Source organism: Vidua macroura, chromosome 9 (genome assembly GCF_024509145.1).
Source record: "Vidua macroura isolate BioBank_ID:100142 chromosome 9, ASM2450914v1, whole genome shotgun sequence".
Classification (NCBI taxonomy): Eukaryota; Metazoa; Chordata; class Aves; order Passeriformes; family Viduidae; genus Vidua; species Vidua macroura.
In genome coordinates this window covers 22,549,405-22,571,498 of record NC_071579.1, presented here as the reverse complement: position 1 = coordinate 22,571,498, position 22,094 = coordinate 22,549,405, and the positions used below count along the sequence as shown (strand labels likewise).

At 44.1% G+C, this 22,094-nt stretch overlaps 1 protein-coding gene across 6 annotated transcripts in view; it reads right to left on the bottom strand.

Annotated features, from left to right (window-relative positions):
* The window catches only part of ST3GAL3 (ST3 beta-galactoside alpha-2,3-sialyltransferase 3), a 174,137-nt gene that overhangs the window by 22,118 nt on the left and 129,925 nt on the right, over window positions 1-22,094 (bottom strand). For all 6 annotated transcript variants that reach the window (XM_053984959.1, XM_053984961.1, XM_053984958.1 and 3 more), the window contains one exon: window positions 4,493-4,639. In XM_053984959.1, the coding sequence (XP_053840934.1) occupies window positions 4,493-4,639 (147 nt within the window). The remainder of the gene's footprint in view (window positions 1-4,492; window positions 4,640-22,094) is intronic.

Below are 22,094 nucleotides of genomic sequence, written 5' to 3'. Positions count from 1 at the left end.
CACAGAAACAGCTGCAATAGTGGCTTCAAAAGACACAGCAGAGCATCTCAGTGCCCTTCCTTCAACATCCCTGGCTATCCCTGTGAGTGGGACAGAGCCTGCAGGACTGGCTGTTGGCAGCTGAGCAAAGGGAAGGACCAGCAGCTGGTGGCTGGTGGCTGGAGCAGGCTCCCTTCTGCCACTTCCCTGCTGACTTCCTCTACACCTAGGCCCAGTCCAAGTATTTTTGACCACATCTAACCTGATATACAAGCTCTGATTCACCATTTGCCATAGAACAGATTCCTGTGCACTGCAGGGAGTATTTCTAAAGGACATAAGGACTTAGAAGAAGGCAAGCAAAGGCATGACTTTACTACACTCTGCCTGCTCTGTGATAAGCATATACACACTTACCCCATGCTAAATGGGAGTTCCTTGTCTACTCTTCACTGAGAAGCAAACTCCCTTCAGTTCCTTGGCATCTCTCACGTGCAGAAGCAGGTGCCTGGGCTTGTACCAAGAGGAGGCTGGTATGGAGCATTTATCTGTTCCCCAGCACCAGTTTGCCTGAGCATCCCTTCCCCAGCAGCTCAGGGACTGATCCCACTGCAGTGGCAATGGATGGAACAGCCCAGCCCACAAAGCAGATGTGCTGCCATGCAAACCCAAAGCTTTACAGTTTTTTTAGTTTACTTTTACAGACTAAGTCTCTACATATAACTGACTGCAGCTGCAGTGGCCCCTTACCTGTCCCTCTACCTGCCTTAGAAGATGCCATCAGGGTGCAAAAAAGGGAGAACCACATAACTGGAAAGGATTAAGTGGAATACTGTTCTGCTCCTGCCATCCCCACCTCTCTTCTACTCCACAAAGACCCGACAGGTTCCAAGATACAGCCTTCACAAAGTCACAGTCCTGTAAGAACAGCCCAGGAGACAAAGTTTGCTGACACCTGGGCAACTTATGAGAGAAAAGGTCATGATGATGAGACAAGGGAGCTGAAAATTGCCTAAGGAGCAAAGGATCCCCACTGGCACCTCCAGAAAGGCTGTCTGCCCACAGGAAAAAACATCTAAGAGCTATGAGAAGCCGTGGCCAGGACGTGCTAACACTCCAGCATCAGAGGTTAATCCCTGAGATGTCAGCACTCTGCAGAGGTGCTAATCCATGGCTGGGTGCCTGAATCAGCCTGGTAACACCTCCTGCACATGGCTCCTCCTTCACCAGCTTAGTGCTGAGGCTGGGTGAAGTCCAAAGAAGGATGCTTTATCTTTTTAGTTTACAGATTCAACCATTTCCTGTACATGAACAAACAAAAGGCTCACAGAGTTGGGTTAAGTCATAAACAGATCCATGGATGCACAGCACCAGCACAGAAAGAGAAACAAACATTGCAGTCTGCACTGGAGTCCTCAGGCTTCTGATAATTTGTGTCACCTGAAGTGTTCTTCTTTCACCTCACACCAGGCTCAGGGCTCCCAGAGGAGCCAGAAAGAAAGACACTGCTCCCATGGCTCTGAGGACAATTCACTACACAGCCAAAGGCACCACAGCAGTGACCACCCCTGGGGTGTCTGTGCCCCCAGCAGTGACACCTCTGAGCTGATGCTCGTGCTTGTCCCCCAGTAAACTGCCTGCAGTGTAAGGGGTGCTATTGCAAGCTTGAACCACCAGCTGCAATAACAGTGATGTCTGGTTTCAAGCCAAAGATCTGTAAAAACAGAACTTCCACCTGAACAAAAAATCACATTTCCTAGTGAGAAAGCCAACCCTGCACCCACACATCAACAATTATTTTCCCCCAGACATTGCTAGGAGCCCAAAGTTTGTTCTGTATGATCAGCTTATTCCATGAAGCAGAAGTCCACATACAGTATGGAAGAGCTCTCCTACTCTTAAGACTTCAGTAGGACTGAAGAAAACTTCCAAAAAGCTTTACCAGTCCCAGAGAGAAGTCACTATTCATTGTGGGTGTTAGTTTTGCTCCTTGCTGAGGTTTTTGGCTACCACTGCCATGAGTGCAATCAAAATGCACATCTGAGTTGGATCATCTGGCCCAAATTATATTATCAAAGCAGAGGATGTTACTACATTTACCCTTTATTGAATCCTGGGAAAAACGCTTTGAGATCAGCCCCAAACTATTTTACTAGCTCTGCTCAACCTTGCTGGAAAAGCCCCCAAATTACAAAGTTAATTGGCAGCACATTGTTACCATATGTGGTGTGCAAGAGAAGCACTGAAGTTTATTTAGGCATCAGAACCAAAGGAGAGTGGAATATTACTGCTCTTTATGAGGATTTTGTGTTGGCCTTGATTATGAAGGCATCCCCAGCCTTGATCCTCCAGTGTGCAGCCTGCCCAGCACAGCACAGCCCGCTGCAGCACGGGGGCACCCGTCTGCCTCCAGCCCCATTTCCCAGGAGAAACTCTGGATACACTGCTTGCTGTGCTTTTGCTTACTAATCCTCAGCATTTTCCTTCTCCACGTTCATATGCTTCTCTCTTGAGTAAAGTTTTCCAGGCTATTTCTCATTGCTGAAGCACAACCCCAAGCCCAACCAGCCGTGCAGCTGCTGGGTCACACAGATGTGGAACAATCCTCCTTGCTGCCCCACTCGTCTGGCTGGATCACTCACAAATCTTCAGTGAGATCTGGATTCTTGGCCTACAGGCTCTGATTTCCACTGCTCCCATTTAAAACCTGAGCAAAAAATGTAGCAAATTTGTATCACCAGGGCCTTACTCAGACTCTTCCCTCTTTACCCTGACATCCATAGCTCCTGTTGGAGCCTTTGCACTTACAAAACTCTACACTTTGCAGTGGTGCAGCAGAATTCACTAAAGTATGAAGCCCCAGCAGTTCCATGACAGCAGTCCATAGCTGATGTTTGCAGTAAAATTGCAGCCACAGGCCATAAACTCTCTGTTTTGAAATGCTGACAGAATCCCTGTATCAGTGTCCTTGCACAGACCGCCCCGGCTATACCGACATCTCAGCCCCACACAGGCACCTGCAGAGCTCCTGTTGTCCCATCTGGAGGAATAAACTACAATTCACACAGTCTACTAGGGGTCACAGGCAAACACTGCTTGCCTTAGACAACCATAAACTATTTTTAAATGCTCAAATAGACTTTTGTGAAGTGAAACATCAGGTTTCAATTAAGATGCCTTCATTTTCCAATCTGATGTGTGTTAAACAACCTATCAAAACCTCATAAACTTCAGTTCACAGCATTTTCATTTCCGGATTCTCTCTTCTCCTTTCAGTTTAAGCAATAACTTGTGTATGAAAATAACGTGTTTAAAAAGAAAAATAAATTGGGGGAAAATAAAGTATGATGATTTTTGTCCTTTATTGGGACAGCACTCCTGATTTTCTGGAAGACACATCAAGACCACATTTTTCTAAGGGTAAGTTCTGGAGAATGCAGAGAGATGAAGTAAGTTAATTCCTAGCTGACTGGAATATTTGCAATAAGATCCCTTCAGTGCACAGAACAAAAATCCAGAGTTCCCAGAATCCCATGACAGCTTCTGAACACAGCAGTGCATTTTTCAAAAGGCCCATTCCATGTGGCCGAATCTGTCTGCACATCTTGCATTTTGTATTTCGAGAAGGAAATATCTTATCTTGAGGCATCCACCCATCTGACTTGCACAAAGCAAAAGTCTCTAATATTCCAGAAGTCTTCATGATACAATTAGAGCACGGAAAATGAGGCACTATTCTGTCTAGTCCAAATCCCTGCTGTGACACAGCAAATCTCCTGCACTGATAGCAGTGGAAGGACAATGCCAGGGGCAGACCAAGCAGACCTTGTCCAGCAGAAGTGCTTCTCTCTGGGTTTGTCAGCTGTGCTAATGTGCCCAAAAATGTCACGTGTGGTCTCTATCAACAACTATATCACATGTGTACACGAGCAATTTACCCACCCAAGTAATACTTACTCTAATGGTTGATATATTACGTAGAGCAAATATAAATAGGTTCTGAGGACAGTGTTGCAATGTGAGATAATCCAGAAAACCGAAGTCACCACCTACTCCAACACTAACATTCCAAAAAGTTGCACTGGGTGTGAGAGCTACGAGAATGAGCATTAAGGAATTTTGTTAATAAATATGAGCTAAAACTGTGGTTTGCATTGCTTTCTTTTATGAGTTTTTACATACAAAACCTGTTGGGATAAGACCAGAATTTCTTACCAAGGGCCTCATAAAGCAAACCTTTACCCTCTTTTACTATTAGCCTGGGATGCAACTGCACAGTGGCTTTCAAGGCACTGCTGAAGTGCTGATGATCCCCCCCAAAATCCTTGGATCAGGAAGGTTCTTCCCTGGGTGTGAAGGAGTCTGAGAGCTGTCACTGTAACAGAGGCAAAGTCCTTCCCTTTCAATATCCAACAGTGGAGGCCCAAAGGGAAAATAAGAACAGTGTAAGCCTCCTCTGCTGCTCGGTCTCACATCCTTCTCAGAGGTTTTGCCCCCTTTGCTGTGTACCTACCCCTCTGCCCATCAGGCCGTTGTTGAAAGGCAGTCCGATGAAGCTGAAAGCTGCCTCCTGGATGAAGTAGGGATTCAGGATACGTATCTCATGAGGTTCCCTTGGGACACGGGTTGCCACTGACTTCCAAAAGCCATCAGAGGCACTCTGGTAACAAAAACAGAAACAAAAAGGAAAAAGAAAGATAAAACAACAAACAGAATTACATACAAAATACAGCAAATTTCTCTTATTTTATTTTAAAAATATATTATAATGCATTACTGCAGCAGTTTCCATTGTCTCTGCTCACTGCCACAGGGCAGTAGTATGACACTGTAGGGGACCTGTGTCTCTTGGAGAGGTGGCAGCAGCATGGACTGATGCAGTTGAGCCAGTCTGGATTGTAACTGGGAGAGAGACAGACAGGCCAGGTCTTCAGCACAAATTACCCCCTTCCTGGTGCCATCTTTTCACTCCTGTTGGCACTTCAGCTGGTTTGATCCATGGATTAAGCATTCCAGCACATCCTGTGATCCCTCCCACCTGCCTCCAAGGAGATACACCATTGGATAGCAAATGCTTTTAAGAACATTCAAAAAGATAAAAATGACTGTACAGCCCTACGTGCAGTGTGAGATACATGCTTCCCACTTTATCCTAGATTTGTCCTCCCCTGTTAGGTTTTATGTGAATTAAGCTGTAAGCTCATACAGAGCTCATCTTGTCTTGTGAACAGTCATGAATGTTCATAGTACAAGGGAAGAGACAACTAAGTATGTCTATTAATTTTACCCAATTCAAATTTTCACTCTGCACACATGGAAGAACAGTGGCCTTGATGTGTGCTGCACTCCTAGACAGCCTTGCCTGGGGAGGGGCTGGTGCCACTCTGCCACGTGGCTTCCCATCCTTGCTCATTGATGGCTTTGCATCATTGCTTCCCATCATTGACACCTTTCCAGGTGTCAGCAGAGTGCCCCCAAAATAACCAGAGGCTCTGTGTTCACAGGACTTAGGGAACAATTGCATTCCAACGTTTCACTTCTGTTTGGGTTAATTCAGAGCAAGGCACAGGGAGGATGGAAGGAATTTTAATCTGCTGACCAGCTTCTTGGGCAGGATAACCTGATTGAACACCTCCTTCTTGAAGCATTGAGCCATCTTCCCTGAGATCTCCATGACAAGAAACAGACACTGCACTACATAAAAAGGACACACTCTGGAATTCATTATATGCACCAGTTTTAGGTTGCTTGCAGCTTAGCAGTAACTTTACAGCTGCTCTCAAGGCACTGATGAAAATGTTGATTATCCACTGCAAAATCCTCAGGAGCTTCCTCTGCCCAGCAGTGATCACCCCTGCAATTACAGACTGGAATTCTGCCTCAGCCAATGTCTGCTGCATCTCACATGCTCCTTGTCCTGTGCTCAGCTCCTGTGAACTCTCACGCCACATGTTGCTAAACACCTTACAGAGTGTTTTTTATGGAACAATCCCATGGATATCTTTAGCTGCTGAATTTCGTACCCTGAAATTGAAACGTTGGCAGATGGCTCGTGCTACAAAAGGCATTAACAGAGCAAACCTGAGGAGGGTGCACTCTGTCATCCAAACCAACACTCTAAGAAAGCCAAATCCCATTGCTATCTGTGCCCCCTCAAAACTGCCCAAACATAATACACTTTTGACAACCAGGGCAAGCATCCCATGGGTTTAAGTTCACATTTCATCAATGGCCAAGTGCCCTTGGGACCCTAAATGGAAAAAATTCTTAATTATCACTCATGTTCTTTCATCATAGTAGAATTAGAAAGAATGCCCAGTGTCAAAGTAGTCTAACACTTTCCATTATAATAAGACATTTTCAGCCACTGAGTGATCCCAGCATTAAAAAAAAAAACCAGAAAAAAAAACCTTTACAAATATTAATAAAGTACAGCACCCATTTGACCAAGGGATTTGAGGGATTTGGTATGCCAGCTGGGTTTTGCCTCCTTGTGAAAATTCATTAAAAATTGGATAAATATTAAACCTTTGGAATTTCCTAAGGGCATACGTAAAGTAGAGGCCTTTCAGTTCCAGGAAAGGAGAAAGAGGAAAAAAAAAAAAAGGTCACAGACTCCACTTGCATTAAGCATGCTCCAGGTCTCACAAAAATGAAGATGATAAACAAAAATTGTGAACAGCTACTCATTCAGTGAAACCATCTTATCATGGGTTTAAGCAGGCACACCCTGGAAAAATAGTGTGTGACCTTGAAACTAAAATAAATTTATAAGTTCAATTACGATTTCACATACACCTCTAAATATGGCATTGCCCAAATTTTGTGAACAATTCAAGCCAAAGGTCTGAAAGCTATTTGAAGTGGACAGAAGATGCCTTTTGTTTGGACTTAGACTCCACAGGATATTCTAAATAAGTTCTGGGATTTAAGTAGGTTTTACACAGCTTTTACATTACACATAAAACATTAACTAGAAAGGAAAAAGAAGAAAAGTTATAAACATTTGAGAGTTTTATTCCTTGCTGCTGCTGGAGCTGAAAGAACCAGACATACCACTGCTGTCCATTTCCCCAGCGCTGTGTGAACCACAAGGACTGCACCTGGGCTCCTCTCAGCTGGTTCAATCAAATAAATGTAGGTGCCTATCCCTAGCTGGAAATACAACCAGTCTGCTTTACTCCCTTCCATTTAACTGTTTTTCCTGCTGTTCTTCATGACTATTTCCCTAAGCATTTCCTTCAGCTATCACACTGCTCTGAAATTGCTCTGGCTTCTCCCTTCTGTCTCATTTCTATTTGCTCTGTGTTCTTCCCTGTAACTTCACTAAGCAGATCCCCTGAGATTAGTTTTGAAGGACACCTGGGGTAGACTTTCATTTGGTGCGTTTTCCCGCTGGAGTTTCTAAAACAATTATAGGGAGGAACACGGAGTCTCAGCAAGCAGCTCTCACTTCCACCTATACTGCAGGCAAAGCCCCGTGCAGTGCTAAAGAACCAAAAACTGTTTTCCTGGCTTATAATTACTGACATCCCAGCCTTGTGGTTTGGCTCTCCAAGCCCCGTAGCCCTGAGCTCCCTTCTCAGCGCTGTGGTTTTGTTCTGCAGCTCGTCACGGGCAGGCTGCAGAGCGCAGCACCAGCCCTGCAAGCGCCGGGGCTCCGCCGTGACCCAGCCCCGGCAGCGCAGCCCCCGCCCCGGCTCCGCGCTACCGCTGCTGCCGCGCCGGGGGCGCATGTTCCGCCCGATTGGACCCAGATGTTCAGAGAGGTTTCCAAAGCAATTGCTTCCCGTCGGGAAACGCTGTCCCTTTTTTTTGGCTGGGAGGAGACCCGAGGAGCAGCAGGCATTAGGAGGGAGGGCACGCTTTTCCTGCCAGATTCGGGAGCTCAGACTCGCAGCTGGAGGCTGGGGGCAGCCACTGCCCTGTCCACTGCAGTGGCTAAACCTGCAGTGCTTTAGGGTGGGCTTGTCACAATGAAATAACTCCTATCCTGATCAGCACAATGACAAACAGTCAGAAAATGAGTCTGAAAACTGCTTAGGCAATGTTCCTGCAGTGCTTCATCACCACCTTTCCAAGGTGGAAACCAGAAGATCCTTGTGTTAAGCTTCCATTGTTATTACTTGGTATTGCTGTGCACCCAGAGTCCCAGGCACAGATCAGTATTCACAGTACCAAAGGCTGCCAAAAGAAGCTTATCTGATACCAGCATAAAGAAACAAGAACCACAAACAGGCAGACAGGAGAACATGACTGAAGAACAAGCCTATGAGGGCCATAACATTTTAAAGCAATCTTGGAGTGTTTTCAAAATTGTATAATTGCAAAGGACAACACTAAAGGCTTTAGAGGAAATATTTTAAAAGTACAAAAGAATTTAGATAGGTCAGGGCTTTCAAGCCAGTCTCTTGTACAGTTCTCAGCCAGCAAGAGAGGCAGAAAGAGACACCACCTCTATAGACACCACTCCAGGAATAAACTGGTACAGACATAACAGACCAAAGATAGCAGATTAGGAAGAAGGGATAAAAAATGGCAGGGCTCACCAAATACCTCCAGGGACAAGACAATCCAGCTGCAATCCCTCATTCTGTCCATTTGCAGAATACCGAAGGCTAATAGGCACAGCCAGTTGTAAACTATTTTTTGTCTCCATTCAGTTTTCCATCTCCTGTTCTCAGATTTACCAAGGCAAATCACTACATTCTCTAAAATAAGATACGGAAACTCAGAGCCTTAGCCAAGAAGCACCTCAGTGGAAAATACAAACCACTAGAAGTAAGCTAAGTCTCCCACAATAACAACATTTCTAATGTACTGAGCAAAGAGAGAGGTAATGCCATTGCGTCCTGATGATACAGATGCTGCCTCTTTTGTGCCTCTGTGACACTACTGGATTTAGGAGTACAAGCAGCATAGCTCATTGAGACTTCTAGCTCTGATGGGAAGGGGACAGGAGCATTGCAAAGGTCACTTACATGCAACATGAAGTCTGGGTATGCAATACTTTGCTGCAAAGCAACCAAACGAAGAGACTGGAGAGGGAGCCTGTGGTAAACAGAGATTACTGCTCTTTTGAACTCTGCTAACACCAGAAATGGAGAGGAAGAAGGACATGAGGCAAAAAAAAAGAAAGTCAAGGGATGATGCACCAGTCACAAGACCTCACCATGCCTGTGAGCACATTGTTAATTGGAATCTCTGCCCCCACCGAGGCTGGAATGTGGTTTATTCTCTGCCCGTCATGCACAAGCTCTCACTGTCACACAAACAAGGTACAGCAAAACCACTGCAATCTATCTGCAGAGGCTTTTGAAAGGTTTCTGCTCAGGCATGACTGGATTAGATGTGGAAGGTGTGTTTCCACTAGAAAATAACCATCTTATCAGCCAATGCTGCATTTCTCAGCGGTCAAGTAGACACAGAGGCCTAGAAAATGCTCTTCTACAAGTGGTAATATAAATGAAGTTGCATCATTTGCACTGATTATCAAAGCAACAAGGAATTTTTAGCAACAAGAACAGAGGTGCTGAGAGCCTGCAGTCTGGGTTAATGGTCAATTGGCAGACCCACTAGCCCACACTTCAAGCATATTTACCCAACTTTCTCAAAGCTATGGAGAACCCCTCACCATCCTCTGCACATGGCTCTGATGGCCAGCATTTGTTCTGAATGAACCTATCTTCAGTTTCTGGAGCCTAGAAATGTTCTAGAGACTAGTTCCACTCTTATCTGCCCCACTGAAAAGCTCTTACTCTGCCTGAAGCAGGAGCATTGCTCAAGCCTTTCCCTCATCTTCTCTTTGTTCTGCTGTCAAAAGAGATGCAGCTCTTGGACTACCCAACAACATGATACTACTAATTTTTTACCAGTTTTGTTTCTTCTCCCAAGGCACTCTTCCCCCGACCAAGTCTAAAATCAACTGGCTGTAATTTACCAGGCCATTCCCCTGTCAGTATACTCCATCTGCCAACTGCCTCACAGCATCTAGAAGAATTCCTGACAGGTTATAAAGCCCAGAAATTTAGTTTTACTAGTGTTTCTCAGTGTGAAATGCAAATACATTTTATACCTAGCAAACAAAGGGCAGCAAAGCATGATGGAGACAAAAGCCGCTCAAAACATGGCACTACTAGAGCTTTTTTCCTTTTTAAAGCAACAGTATTTTCTTCTTTGTTGATAGAGTTGAGCTAATAGTTCACTACATTGGCTAGAGATAAGTTTCTTTAGGCTTGATAACCAAGTCAAAAACCACAAAAGAAAGGAAGCTTATTCCAAGCAGCAGCTGCAAACTTTAAACACTGTGCCAGACATGTAACTTCACAGCACCCTGGCTACACATGAAACTGGAAGCTGTCCCGTGCACAGATACTGGCTCAGAAAGCAGCAACTCCAGCGGGGACAAAATCCACCTGGGACATGAGGGTGGCACTGGTGTGTCACACACCAGTTTGCTGTAACTCAGCAATGTGTTCCTGACATCCCATGGATGTCAGGAAGTTTCTGCCCTGTTTACCTGCAAACATATATTGTGAATAAGTGGATAACCATATTCAAATAGACCTACTGAATTTCCAGCTTCGTTTGACCTACGTAACTGAGTGCCACAGCCAACCCAAATACACACACGTGGGCCTCCTGTGTGGCTGGTCTAATACCAGCTGCTGCCTTCTGATTCACAGGATTAAACAGCACAAGGCCAAGGCCAGCTCTAAGGAGTCAGGAGAACAAAGCTATTTTTATGACATGTTGTAAATGAAAAGGAATTCCTCTTAAAAAAAAAGTATTCTCATGGTTTTATCCATGTAACTGAGAGCAAAATGTGGTTCACAGTTGTAAGATAACAAAATGCTGTCAAAAAAGAGATTGTCCTGTGAAGAAAATGGAACTTGGAACATGCCAGAGGAGCTGCAGAAAAACTGAAGATTTTTCTGATGAATGCTGTCTCAGAAGTTGAAGCATAAATGATGGCTCACATACGGTGTGTCAGTAGATGTGTCTTCTATGTACAAACAGGGTGATGGATAGACTGTCCTACAGACTCTTTTGTTCAAAATGTAACCTGGAATTTGAGCCAAAATTTGAAGAAATATTCCTGTTCTGAAATGTCTTAGGAAACATGGAAATTTTTAGTGAAAGGAATGGATTTAGATAACTTACGATTGCTTTGTGCTTTTTTGTCTGTGAATAATTATCCTTCAATGAAAAAATACCTAAAGTAGCAGAGTTTCAGAAAAATCCTGGAGAAGAATAGGCTCTATATCATCATTATATACAGGGTGTTTTATTTCCATAAAGGACCTGCTCCTTTACTTCGTTACTATTTTTATGACATAGTTTATTAAATGTCATGCTCATATAAAGTCTATTAAAAGGATACCAGGGCTGAAAGGGTCAGGTCCACGTGTTAGTAATTGCTGAAGTAGGACTGCCTTGCAATTTCAGCTCAGGATTGCTGTTGAGAACACTGACTTTCCAACATTCTCACAAGATTTTTCTAATATCACCATGTATCTAAGGGTTTTACAAACCATACTTTCACATTTAGAGCATCTCTGGAATACTTGGCGTGTTTAACATCTCCTCAAGAGGAATCCTCAGTGTCTGTAACCAGGAGACCAATCTTCCTCCTCGCATTTCCTCTCTGCTATCCACGTGTTCTGCAGCTCCTACAACTACATACAAGCCTGAATGTCTTACATTACAGAAATTAGTCCAAATCTCAGTCTTCCCTCTCCACTAGATAGACAGCTGTGTTCTAAGCAAGCCAGGATATAATTAAGCAATTAAGGATAACATCTGCAGAGGAGAACTGAATTAACATTGAAAATGCAATGTTATTTTTTTGCCTTTTTTAACTTTTGGCAGCCTGATTTCTGTAATCATACGGCACTTTAAAAAGTCTTAAAGTGCCAGTGTTTTAGGAGTTTTCTGCCAGTTATAAACTGCTGTCCCCATCACTGTTGCTCTTGCCATGTCCCAGACCAGGCTACTGCTCCTTCCCATTGCCCAGATGGCTGGGAGGAGGAAAAGGGGCTCCTGAGAGTCCAGGAGATGTTCCCTGCTCCCTGGTCTGCTGCCCTTGCCCCAGACTCTTTGTGGAGAAGTCACTGATGAGAAAATCCTACTTAGTTCTTACACCCCTGGAGATATTGCACCCCAAGTAACTGTGTGGGAGGACACCTGACAGGCAGGACAGGGGACCCACAGTAGGACTGACAGCGTCTAACAGCCCCCATGGAACATCAGACCAAGCCCTGGGATTTCACAGAACAGCAGGAGCCACACCAGGCTGAAGAATTGGACAACCTCCGCAAAATAGGGTGGGAGACTTTTTTTAAAAACAGGGATACAATAGTACATTTTCAGTAGCCTCATCTTGAGACAGCTGAGTAATTTCAGCTGAACTTTCTGGCTGTGCCAAACATGTGGCACGGAAAACATCAGCTCAAAGATGCCAGTGTAAAAATGATAAAGCATTTTTCCCATCACTTATAACAGAAAATATGAGGTGATCCCAACTGTGATCCCAACTACAAGCTCAGCTACCTGCTCCACTTACAACCATATGCCTGCTCAAAAGAAAAAAAATTGAAAAAAAAATTAAAAAGCTGTCTTTGCAGGCTTGGGTGACAAAGCACAAGGGCATCCCAGGACATCCATCAGCAAAGTCTTTTTTGGGGAGCTGAACTGGTTCATGAGGTTGAATACAAACAGCAACTCATTAAACAACACATATTTAGACTAAATTCTTGGCACATTACAACAAAAAAAGCTAAAGGATCACCACAGGAAGAATTACAGCCTAAAAGCCCTCATTGCTTTCTGAAGTTATCTCAAAGTAAGACTCCAGGGAAATTTTTACATTGTTTTTACAGCAAGAGTACACAGAAAATCTGTCTTCTCCTATTTTGGCATCTTTGCTGAAATGAGAAGCCAAATCATTTGTATATTCACTGAGTGTTCATATAGAATATATACAAATTATTCAGTGTACTCTAAGAGGAGAAGGCAGAAAGGTCAAAATAACAAGAAACTGGGAAGATGCCAGGAAGCTCCTGCCCTACTTTGTTTTCTAGACTTGCATTAATAATTAATGTTTTACAGAAGAAGAGTTTTTAACTAAGATTATTTAATATTCTTAAAAGATTAGAATTTAAATAAACCATAATCCAAACAGAACATTTACATTTAAAGAGGTTTTTTTCCAAATAGCAGAAGTGCTGATTGCTTGGGCCAGGCTCTGTATTTTCTGTCCTTGTCAGTTGTGGGTGATGTTCATATAATCAAAAATGGTCAGAATACAAGAGATGGTCAAGATGAGAGAAACTTCCAAGAAGACCTACCAAGCTCTTGTGCACCCAACAATTTGGCCATTTTCCTCCAATTTTATGCCTCTGACTAAATAAACAAATAAAAATTAAGACACTAACAGTTTCACAAATCTGTCTTAATTAAGAAGAGAAGAAACACCCTCAGACACATGGCGTAAAATCACAACTGCAAGAATAGAAATACTACCAAAAAAAAAAAAGTCAGGTCTTTCCTGAATCCCTCTTGCTTACTGCCTTCATATGGCTTGGTCTATTTTCACTGCTGTTGTCAGGACAAGTGTTTGTGTTAAATAGCTGTGAGTGTTGAGGCAGGGGTGCTGCTCAGTCAGGAGGGGAAGGAGGTCAGGGATTTGCACACAGGAGCATCCTTCTCTCCTGCAGAAAGAAGCTGCCATTCCTCTCGGGTATAACCAGAAGCACCACACACAGCTGGAGCACAGGGGGAGAGATAAATTTAGGAAGATAAAAGCACACGGGGAGTTTAGTTACCTCAGTGTTTATTACAGCAGACTGAAGATAAAGGTCAACCCCCTGTCCTGGAGCCCTCAGTGCTTCGAGGCAGAGAAAATGTTACAAATTGCTCAGACAGCTCTAACTATGCAAGTAATCCATGGAGCCTGCCAAGGAACACATGTGTTTCAGGCATAAATCGTCCAATCTATTCCTTTCTGAATTAACATCTGTCATCATGACACCATGCAAAATGACTGAAGACTGGATCATATTAACAACCACACATATTGGATAAATATTTACTGTTCAGACTTTCTCCCCCCCCCCTTTAAATTAAAAATGCAGATAGCAAAATTCCTGGAGCTGTGAAAGGGGAGTCTCTTTTCAGCCACTGACAGAAAGCATGTGATTTTATTTACAAAATCAAATCAGTGTTTTTCTCCTTCTCTGTGAGTCTTCATACCCCACACCGGTGAACTTACAGCATCCTGTGGTGTTGCAATGCTCTCCAAAGAGCTCTTCTGGGGAATTTTGTTATGCTGGAGGTTGCTCACCTCAGAGACTCCACAAAGCCTTCTCCCTCTGGATGCAGAAACAGATCTGGCTAATTGTGCCCCAAGAAGAGAAAAATTTGCTGTGACCCTTGCAAACAACTGGATAAAGCAAATAACTTACTTCCAGTGCAAGCTGTCAGGTGTATTACTGGCTTGCTACCCTACTCCCCATAGTCAACAAATGGGTCATGGAGAGTGAGGACAGGGGGTCCCAGAGTCACAGAACAGGAGGGTGGGAAGGCAGCATGAGAGTGCAGCCCTGTCCTTTGTACTCCCAGCACACAGAATTTTCCCAGATACTGGATCAAGTCTGCATTACAGAAAAAAGATGTCAGCAGTCAGTGTTCCCCTCTGCAAGTATGTCATCTGAGAATTGTAAGGACAGATTTCTAGGAAATTATGTGTATTAAGACTGATTCTATCTAGTTGAGCTTCTAGCCACCACATTCTGCTACTTCTTCTCAGCATGGCTTGAGAGGCTGAAAGAAATCCTACTGAAATCTTTCTGGATATTCTGCATAGCAGGGAGCAGTGCTCCTCCATCAGCAAGTTCTCCTTCCAGTCCTTTACTCTCACACTGTTTGAATGGAACTTGACCAAGATATCCAATCTTGATTTCAAGCCTGTAGGGCAGATGCAGCAAATATACTTATACTGATATAAATGTGCTGCCTTTTTTGGTCGTTTGCCTAGCTTTAGATACATTTCTTCCTACAAAATTAAAAAGTCTTGTGAGAAAAAATGTTCCCTCTAGGTACAGAGAGAGACTACAAGTAAATCCCCCCAAAATCTCATGCATAAGCTAAATAAATTGAGCTCCGTAACTAAATAAATTGAACTGAAATCTCTCAGACTAAGGGAGGCTTTGCAGACTTCAAATGATTCCTGTAGACCTTTACTGAAGTGTTAACACAGAACATCTTTATCCTACTAGCAGTTGCACGAATAGGCGACACCCTCTGGGTGACGTCTCAGTTTCACTGTTGGCGATGTCCTGGCACTTTTCCCATCTGCTGGATTCGCTGTGTGGAGGAACATCTGCTGCACATGTGGGCCATGCAATACCCTCAGCAGGCATGGGCTGCACTGGTGGCAGAACTGCCATGGCTGGCTGGGACAGAGACACACCTTGCTGCTGGAGAGGCCAGGTGGAGGTGAGGCCATGCAAGCAGTGGGAAAGCTGGGGGATATCCGAGAGCACTGTGGTGCGAAAGGGAGCACGACACAAATCCACAGGCAATCAGGCCATTTCATTAGCCCTGCTGTTTATGGAATTGTGTGTGTTTCATTAAGATCACCATCAGATTTACTTTCTTTACGTTGGCTCAGCTATTCCAATCAAGGCAGGCAACCTGAGTTTACAGGCACTGTGACCTTGAAATGCACCTATTGGGATTTGCATAATACTGGTGTCTCAATATTGCCAGGGCCTGCAAAACAGAGTGAGTGCAACATGAGCACCCTCCTGGTGCTTTTTCAAGACAGCTGCACTAGCTCTTCAGCTAGCCCTCACACTGACTTTGAGATGTGGAAAAACTGCAACTCTAAATTGCCCATCTTTTTGACTTTGGTTGAGAAGGAAGGAGTGATCAAATATCTAGGTGAGAGCAGCAACTGTCAGCTGTATGGCAACAGGCATCAGAAGAGATTAGATAGTGACAATATTAGAAAGAAATGGTCTCAGGATAAAGCAGGATGGGTAGGCAATCCCAGAGAGGATGTCTGGGGCAATGATACAGTCCTTTCAGGGGTAAATCCTGTTTGGGTCTCTTCATTTAAGAATGATGTACATGAATAGAAACTAAAGAAATAAAAATCTGACTGGAGCTCTCTGGTTTTCACGTTACAGCTGGGATTACTGAGCCAGAAATGAAGATGATTCTGTCTTGGCAGATGTGGGATAAAGGTTCTTTAAGGACTGCTGATGCCTAGCATGGCTAAATACTTCTCCATTAATAAAAGTATAGGGCAAGGATGACTGATGTGGCAACAGCAAGCAAAGCAAGGGACAAAAAAAAAAGGACAAAACCCATGCATAGTGTGGAAAAGACTAGAAGGGCAGACACATCAACAATTTTTCTTTTAATTTTAAAGAGAAATTGTCTAAAAATTGAGCAATCAATGATGTTATTCCTACAAGTATAGATACTTTGCAAACTTTTGACACCTGGATTTTTTTTTCATCCAGGAAATTGTGTGGTCATGGCTATTTTTTTAATTTCTTCATCTGCCCCATTAGCTTAGGTGAATGGTTACAAACTTGTAGATATTAATGGCTACCCAATCCAGGTGGACAAGTTTTATTGTCCAGGACACATCCACCTGGCAACATTGAATGCTATGAAGGCACATTGCAAAGGCACCAGAGCAGCCCCTGCCACCAGCTGATGCTTGACAGTGCACTTACAGACAGCACACCGTGCATGCCTGGGTAGGAGCAGCTCTCAGCTATGTAGTGACCTGCCTAATCTCATTAGGCTGTTGCATGCAGGTATGTATGAAGGGCAAGCTCCAGCCTGCACTTTCCATACCAACAACCTTCCTTTGGGAATCTGGCCAGGAAGTCTCCCCCAAGGCCCACGCTGCAAACTGGGTCATTTGCCTACTGAGGTTCTTGTATGGTCCTCACCACAGTGCTGCCTGAAAGCTTGTTAAAAATCACAAAATACACAACTAAAATTTTCTCCCTGTCTTGGTAACAGGGACAACATTTTATATAGGATACCTACATATTTTCCAGCCTCTCTTCTAACCATGACTGGAAAAAACTGGCTTACCTTCTCTCATAGGGCACCAGTGTTCATACTTCTCCTCAAATCTTCTGGAAATTGCTCTCATCTCCTAGGCCAGTCACAGAGAATGATTTCTTTTCATATGTAAGTCTTCCACGGTTCCCTTGGGCCATTCCCACCAATGCACTGTAATGGTGAAACAGCTCCTGACCATGGCAGCACAACCCCCCAGGCAGTATGGACTAGACTTCTACAGAGCCAGAGAGATCAAAACCTAAAACAACCCAAACAACCATGTCAAAACAATCATAGCAGAAGACAAGCTAACTTCCAGCTGCTCTCTGGCAAAGGAATATGGAATATTCTCCACAGAATGCGCCTCATCTTCTCAATCAGAGATTTGGTAGGAGCCAGAAAAGTCTACCTCATGTTTTCACTTTCTTACAAAGCATTTTCTGTGCTTCAGCATTTAGTCATGGTTCAGTCACCTTGACTGAGGCACTGAGCGATCCTGATGATGCAGTACTGTATTCTCTGCTACAATTCCTCCTAGCATTCCCCCACACTCTGTGAGTAGAAATGGTTTTTAAACCATGTTCTAGGACAACCACCACTGAAAAGGCTTTCTTGCCTCTTCCTCACTGCAAGCCTCATCATGTCCCTTAAGCAGGCTGGCTGCCTCACCAGCCATGCCTTCTTAAATTATACTTCTGAAGGGATAAGTTATAAATAGCTATTTAGGTGAAAACTCAAATTTGTGAAAGAAATTAAACAACTCTTAAGCTGACTTCTCAGTTCAAAAGCTTTTCTTGTTTATGATAGAGCAGCTTCTGTTCCCTTTCAACTGAGTCCAAGGAGAGCAGGACACAAGGCAATGCCCACCCAGGCACATCCCTAAGCAGAAGGGCTGAAGCTGTGTTTCAGCACAGGATGAGGCACCACAAATCTGTAATCAAGCTTTGCATTCACAATGCATTAAGAAAACTGAGAGTGGATTTACAGCTCCACCAAACCAGAATGCTGTCCCAGGAATCATCCCACATGTCTTTCTCACAGTCCATGAGAACCTGAGAAGACCCACTGTACACAAGACATTTAAGCAACAAGCCCCTTGGAGGAGAAAAGGGAAAGAAAATATTCGCAATTCAAAAGCAAACTCTGGAGTGAATCTGCCAGTAGCAGTGACCACTCCATTTGTCACCAAAGGCAAGGGACAGAATTGGAAAAAGCAGATTCTCCCTCCCTAGTGCAAACCCAGAGAAACCACCTGCACAAATTCCAGACAAGCTGAAAATACACACATATGAATGAAGCTTTCCTTGGGATGGGACATCAACAACAGATTCACAGCCTCGCTGCTCTCCTGAAGATGACAGGAGGGGCATGATGGCTCCTCAGGTTTGTTTTAGGATGTAAACCAGCCACAGGTAAGGCTATTTCATAATCTGAGGAATCCAGAGTGAACTGCAGGGCTGTGACATTCACAGGCTGCTCTAGCAAACATGCAGCATGACAAGGTCATTAACTAATGGAAGAAGAGCTCTAAAGAAAGGCTCAGCAGACAGCACAAGTGCTGGCAGCAGTCTGGCCTTGGCTCCAGCACAGCAAAACTCACTGACTGTGCCAGGAAGGTATCATAAAACACATTCTACCACAACTAGGAGTATGCTAGTTGTTGGGTTAATACAATAATGTAGTTCCCCAATAAAAAGTTAAATAAAACCTTCCCCAGTGCCCATCCACAAAGTCTCTGCAAGCAGCAGTCACATGCTGTGACACAGGAGCAGGGGTTATTGTCATGCTCACTGCTGGAGGATGATGGTTGTTGGGCACCACTGCTGTGTGCCAGTTGTCAGAGACATGTCCCTGCAAGGGACAGACAACCCAGCCTGGCCTCGCTCACAGGCAGGTGCTCACTTGCTCCTATGACTTTCACTATCAAAGAGAACTTCTAGGTGCCGTAGGCACTTTCTGCACAATGACTCCTCCTGGCAAAGGCTGCAGAGATTCCCACTGGAATCATCCACAGGCTCATTTCCACATGAGCAGGAAGCTTGTGAGCTGCCAATTTCTAGCGGCACCTTTGCCCTCACTTGGCTGCTTTATTGCCATGTGCCAGATGTTCAGGGTTGTGAGCCCCAGTAAGCAAGAGAGCTCCCTCTAATTCACTAATGACAGCCAAGATACTGCTCTGGAACTGGCCTCAGTACCAGGCTGAGATGGCTGCTTTGCATATCTGGAGCTTGTAAATTCCTGTTTGTTTCAGGAAGCATCTACTCTCCATGCAACAGAGAAACTTTCAGCTCTTGACCATTATTTGAAGAAGCAATATATGACCAAGCCTCTATCCCTCTGCAATTCCTCTGGTACTTTGTGTATTCAGAAAGAGTTTCTGTCACTGAAAAACCCAGGCAGATGCAGGAGGGTACAAACACTGGGAAGCAGTGGGGTAGATCACAATATATATAGATTATGTGTCTTGGCAAAAATAACAGTCCAGGAGAAAGTTTAACTGTTCTGAGTGACTGTCCATGAGTAATTCCCCTCTGGGGATGCACTGGCAGCAGTTGTTTCATCAGCAAAGGGGTGCCTGGAAGTGTCACAGGCTCTTACAGCAAAGATTCCAAGTCAGCACTGCCAGACCAGTCACCACAGACGCACGAACAGCTCACATCTGTGACCCTTCTGCAACAGCCATGAGTTCATGGAACTGCAGGCTCTGGGACTCCAACCCATTTCCTTTCCACTTGTACACTGACTTATTAGACCAGCATGGTGCAATACTCCCCTCTGCTAACCATGTCACCTTTCTCCATCCCATACTCCTTTTTAGCTGCAACCAGTGCTATGATTTTCTCCTTTAGTTTATTCTAATGCTTGTCAAATGACTGAAATCAGGTTACCAGCATTTTAGTCACTCAGATTCACTCACTCTTCCCCTTATTAAAGGCAGGTCTACATTCTCTGGTGATACATTATGCCCTATCTTCCTACAAGACTTCAATCTGGAGTGCCAGCTCAGCCAGAACTCTGTGATGGAGACTACCTTTGTTTTGCTGCTGACAGTGAACATTTAGCCAAACCTGTCCTTCTTCTAGGTTAATGTTTTGTCTCAAGTTTTTACTTGCTTCCAGATATTTCTGATTAGTGTGAAATAAAAAGCAGTTGAACTTTTACATTTCCTTAGGTCCATATTCCACTGCTCCTGCTTCTGGATACAGTGTCTCCCAGGGCACTAAGGCACCACACAAGTATCAGGGAGGCTGTTGCACCAGACTGTATGTAACACATAAAATCCCCTGCCCCACTGTTCTGCTAATGTTTCTGCATCACACTGATTCTTTTTCCTTATAATATCTCCTGAAAATCCTCCTCTCTACATAGCACTTATCCCTTTCTCAGTATGCAAGTGCTGTCAAAAGACTAACACAACACAGAGCAAATCCCTCTCAGCTGCAGGGAGAATAAGCTTATCTGACCAATGACCCAGCAATAAATAGACACTCGCCTTTCATTTACTCTTTCTCCAATAAGCTCCCTTTGATTTCACTTACTCGAGGACTAAGCAAGGATCCCAGTACCTGGCCTGGAATCTCTGGTCCAGCAGGTCCAAGCTGCTCCAGGTGCCTGAAGGAATTCAGAAGGTCTCATTACCCACCTGTGACTGTACCATGGACATGTGCAGTTGCCATCAACAGTCACAGACAAAGGAAACATCAGAGGGCAGAGATCAGCCCATTTCTTTGAGGAATGTATCGACTTCCACAGCAGTTGTGCTCTTTAGCAGAATGCCTCCATTTTAATTTTCTCCATCCTGAAGCCAGACTCCTGACTGTAACCACTGGTTTGCAGTGTGTCTGCACGAAGTCTTGCACGAAGATGGACGTGTCAGATAAGGAATAAGCAACAGTGGCATACAGAACTCTCAGGTCATGCAAGTGACTCTGCATAAATGCAGGAAAGGAAGAAACTCCCCTTTCTCTGGAAAATCAGCTGAGAGAGAAACAAACTCTTGACTCACAGAGAGCACTGGGCAGGCATTTGTCATTTTGAACTTACCACACACTGATGAAAATACTAACACTCACTACCAGAACAAACAGACACCTACGTGCTATTCCCACAGCACTGCTTGTCCTCCATTGGGTCATTCCTAAGAGACAGCAGTTTCTGCATTGGTTTCCTCTAGAAAAAGCAGCTGTGTGAGCCACCTGCTTGCAGCTAAAGCCAGTGACAGCAAGATCTCAGCCTCAAGTAGAGAGAAATCAGATGAAAGCACAAGAGAGCACAAGACAGATGTTTTCCAGCCACCTGGGCTGCTTCCTAAAGTACTCAATGAACTGGCTCAGCAGTCTCAAGAACTAGCATTGATTCCCTTTGGGGTGTCAAAACCCCCAAAAAAGGTAGGGGGTCAAAGGATTGAAAAATGGACAGAAGTAGTGCCTAGACTTAATAAGGGAAAAAAGGGAAGAGCTGAATTATTATTTCAATTCCCAGAATAGCAGGATTAATTATTTGTAAGCACCTGAAAAAAAATAACAGACTGAGTAGCAACCCAGGTGGATTTGTCAAGAGTGAATTATTAAAAAAAAAAAATTTATACAGACAAAAAATTATCACAGGGGAGAAGCAAGACATGAACTGGAATTCAGTAACACTTCTGACAGATCACTTTCACAAACATGCCAAAAGCATTATTGGCAATACAACTGTGATACAAGTTCAGAAGTGGCCAAAAAACTACCCAGGAGGCTCAGTGGGCTCACTCTAGGAATGGAAGGATTTTAATACTTTGGGGTCTGCCTTGGAACCAACACTGTTTAGTGTTTTTATTATCAACCTGGATGATGAAGTAAAAAGTATGTTTATTAAATTGCAGAGGACATGAATCTGGAAAGAATGGCATGTATGCTGGGAAGTCTGCCAAAGGAACTTGGCAAACTGGAGGAGTGTTCTGGAAGAAAGGATTGGTAGGGACAAGTGCACAGTGCTGCTCTTCGGCACGAGGAGCCAGCGGCACAAGCACAGGGTGTGGAGCG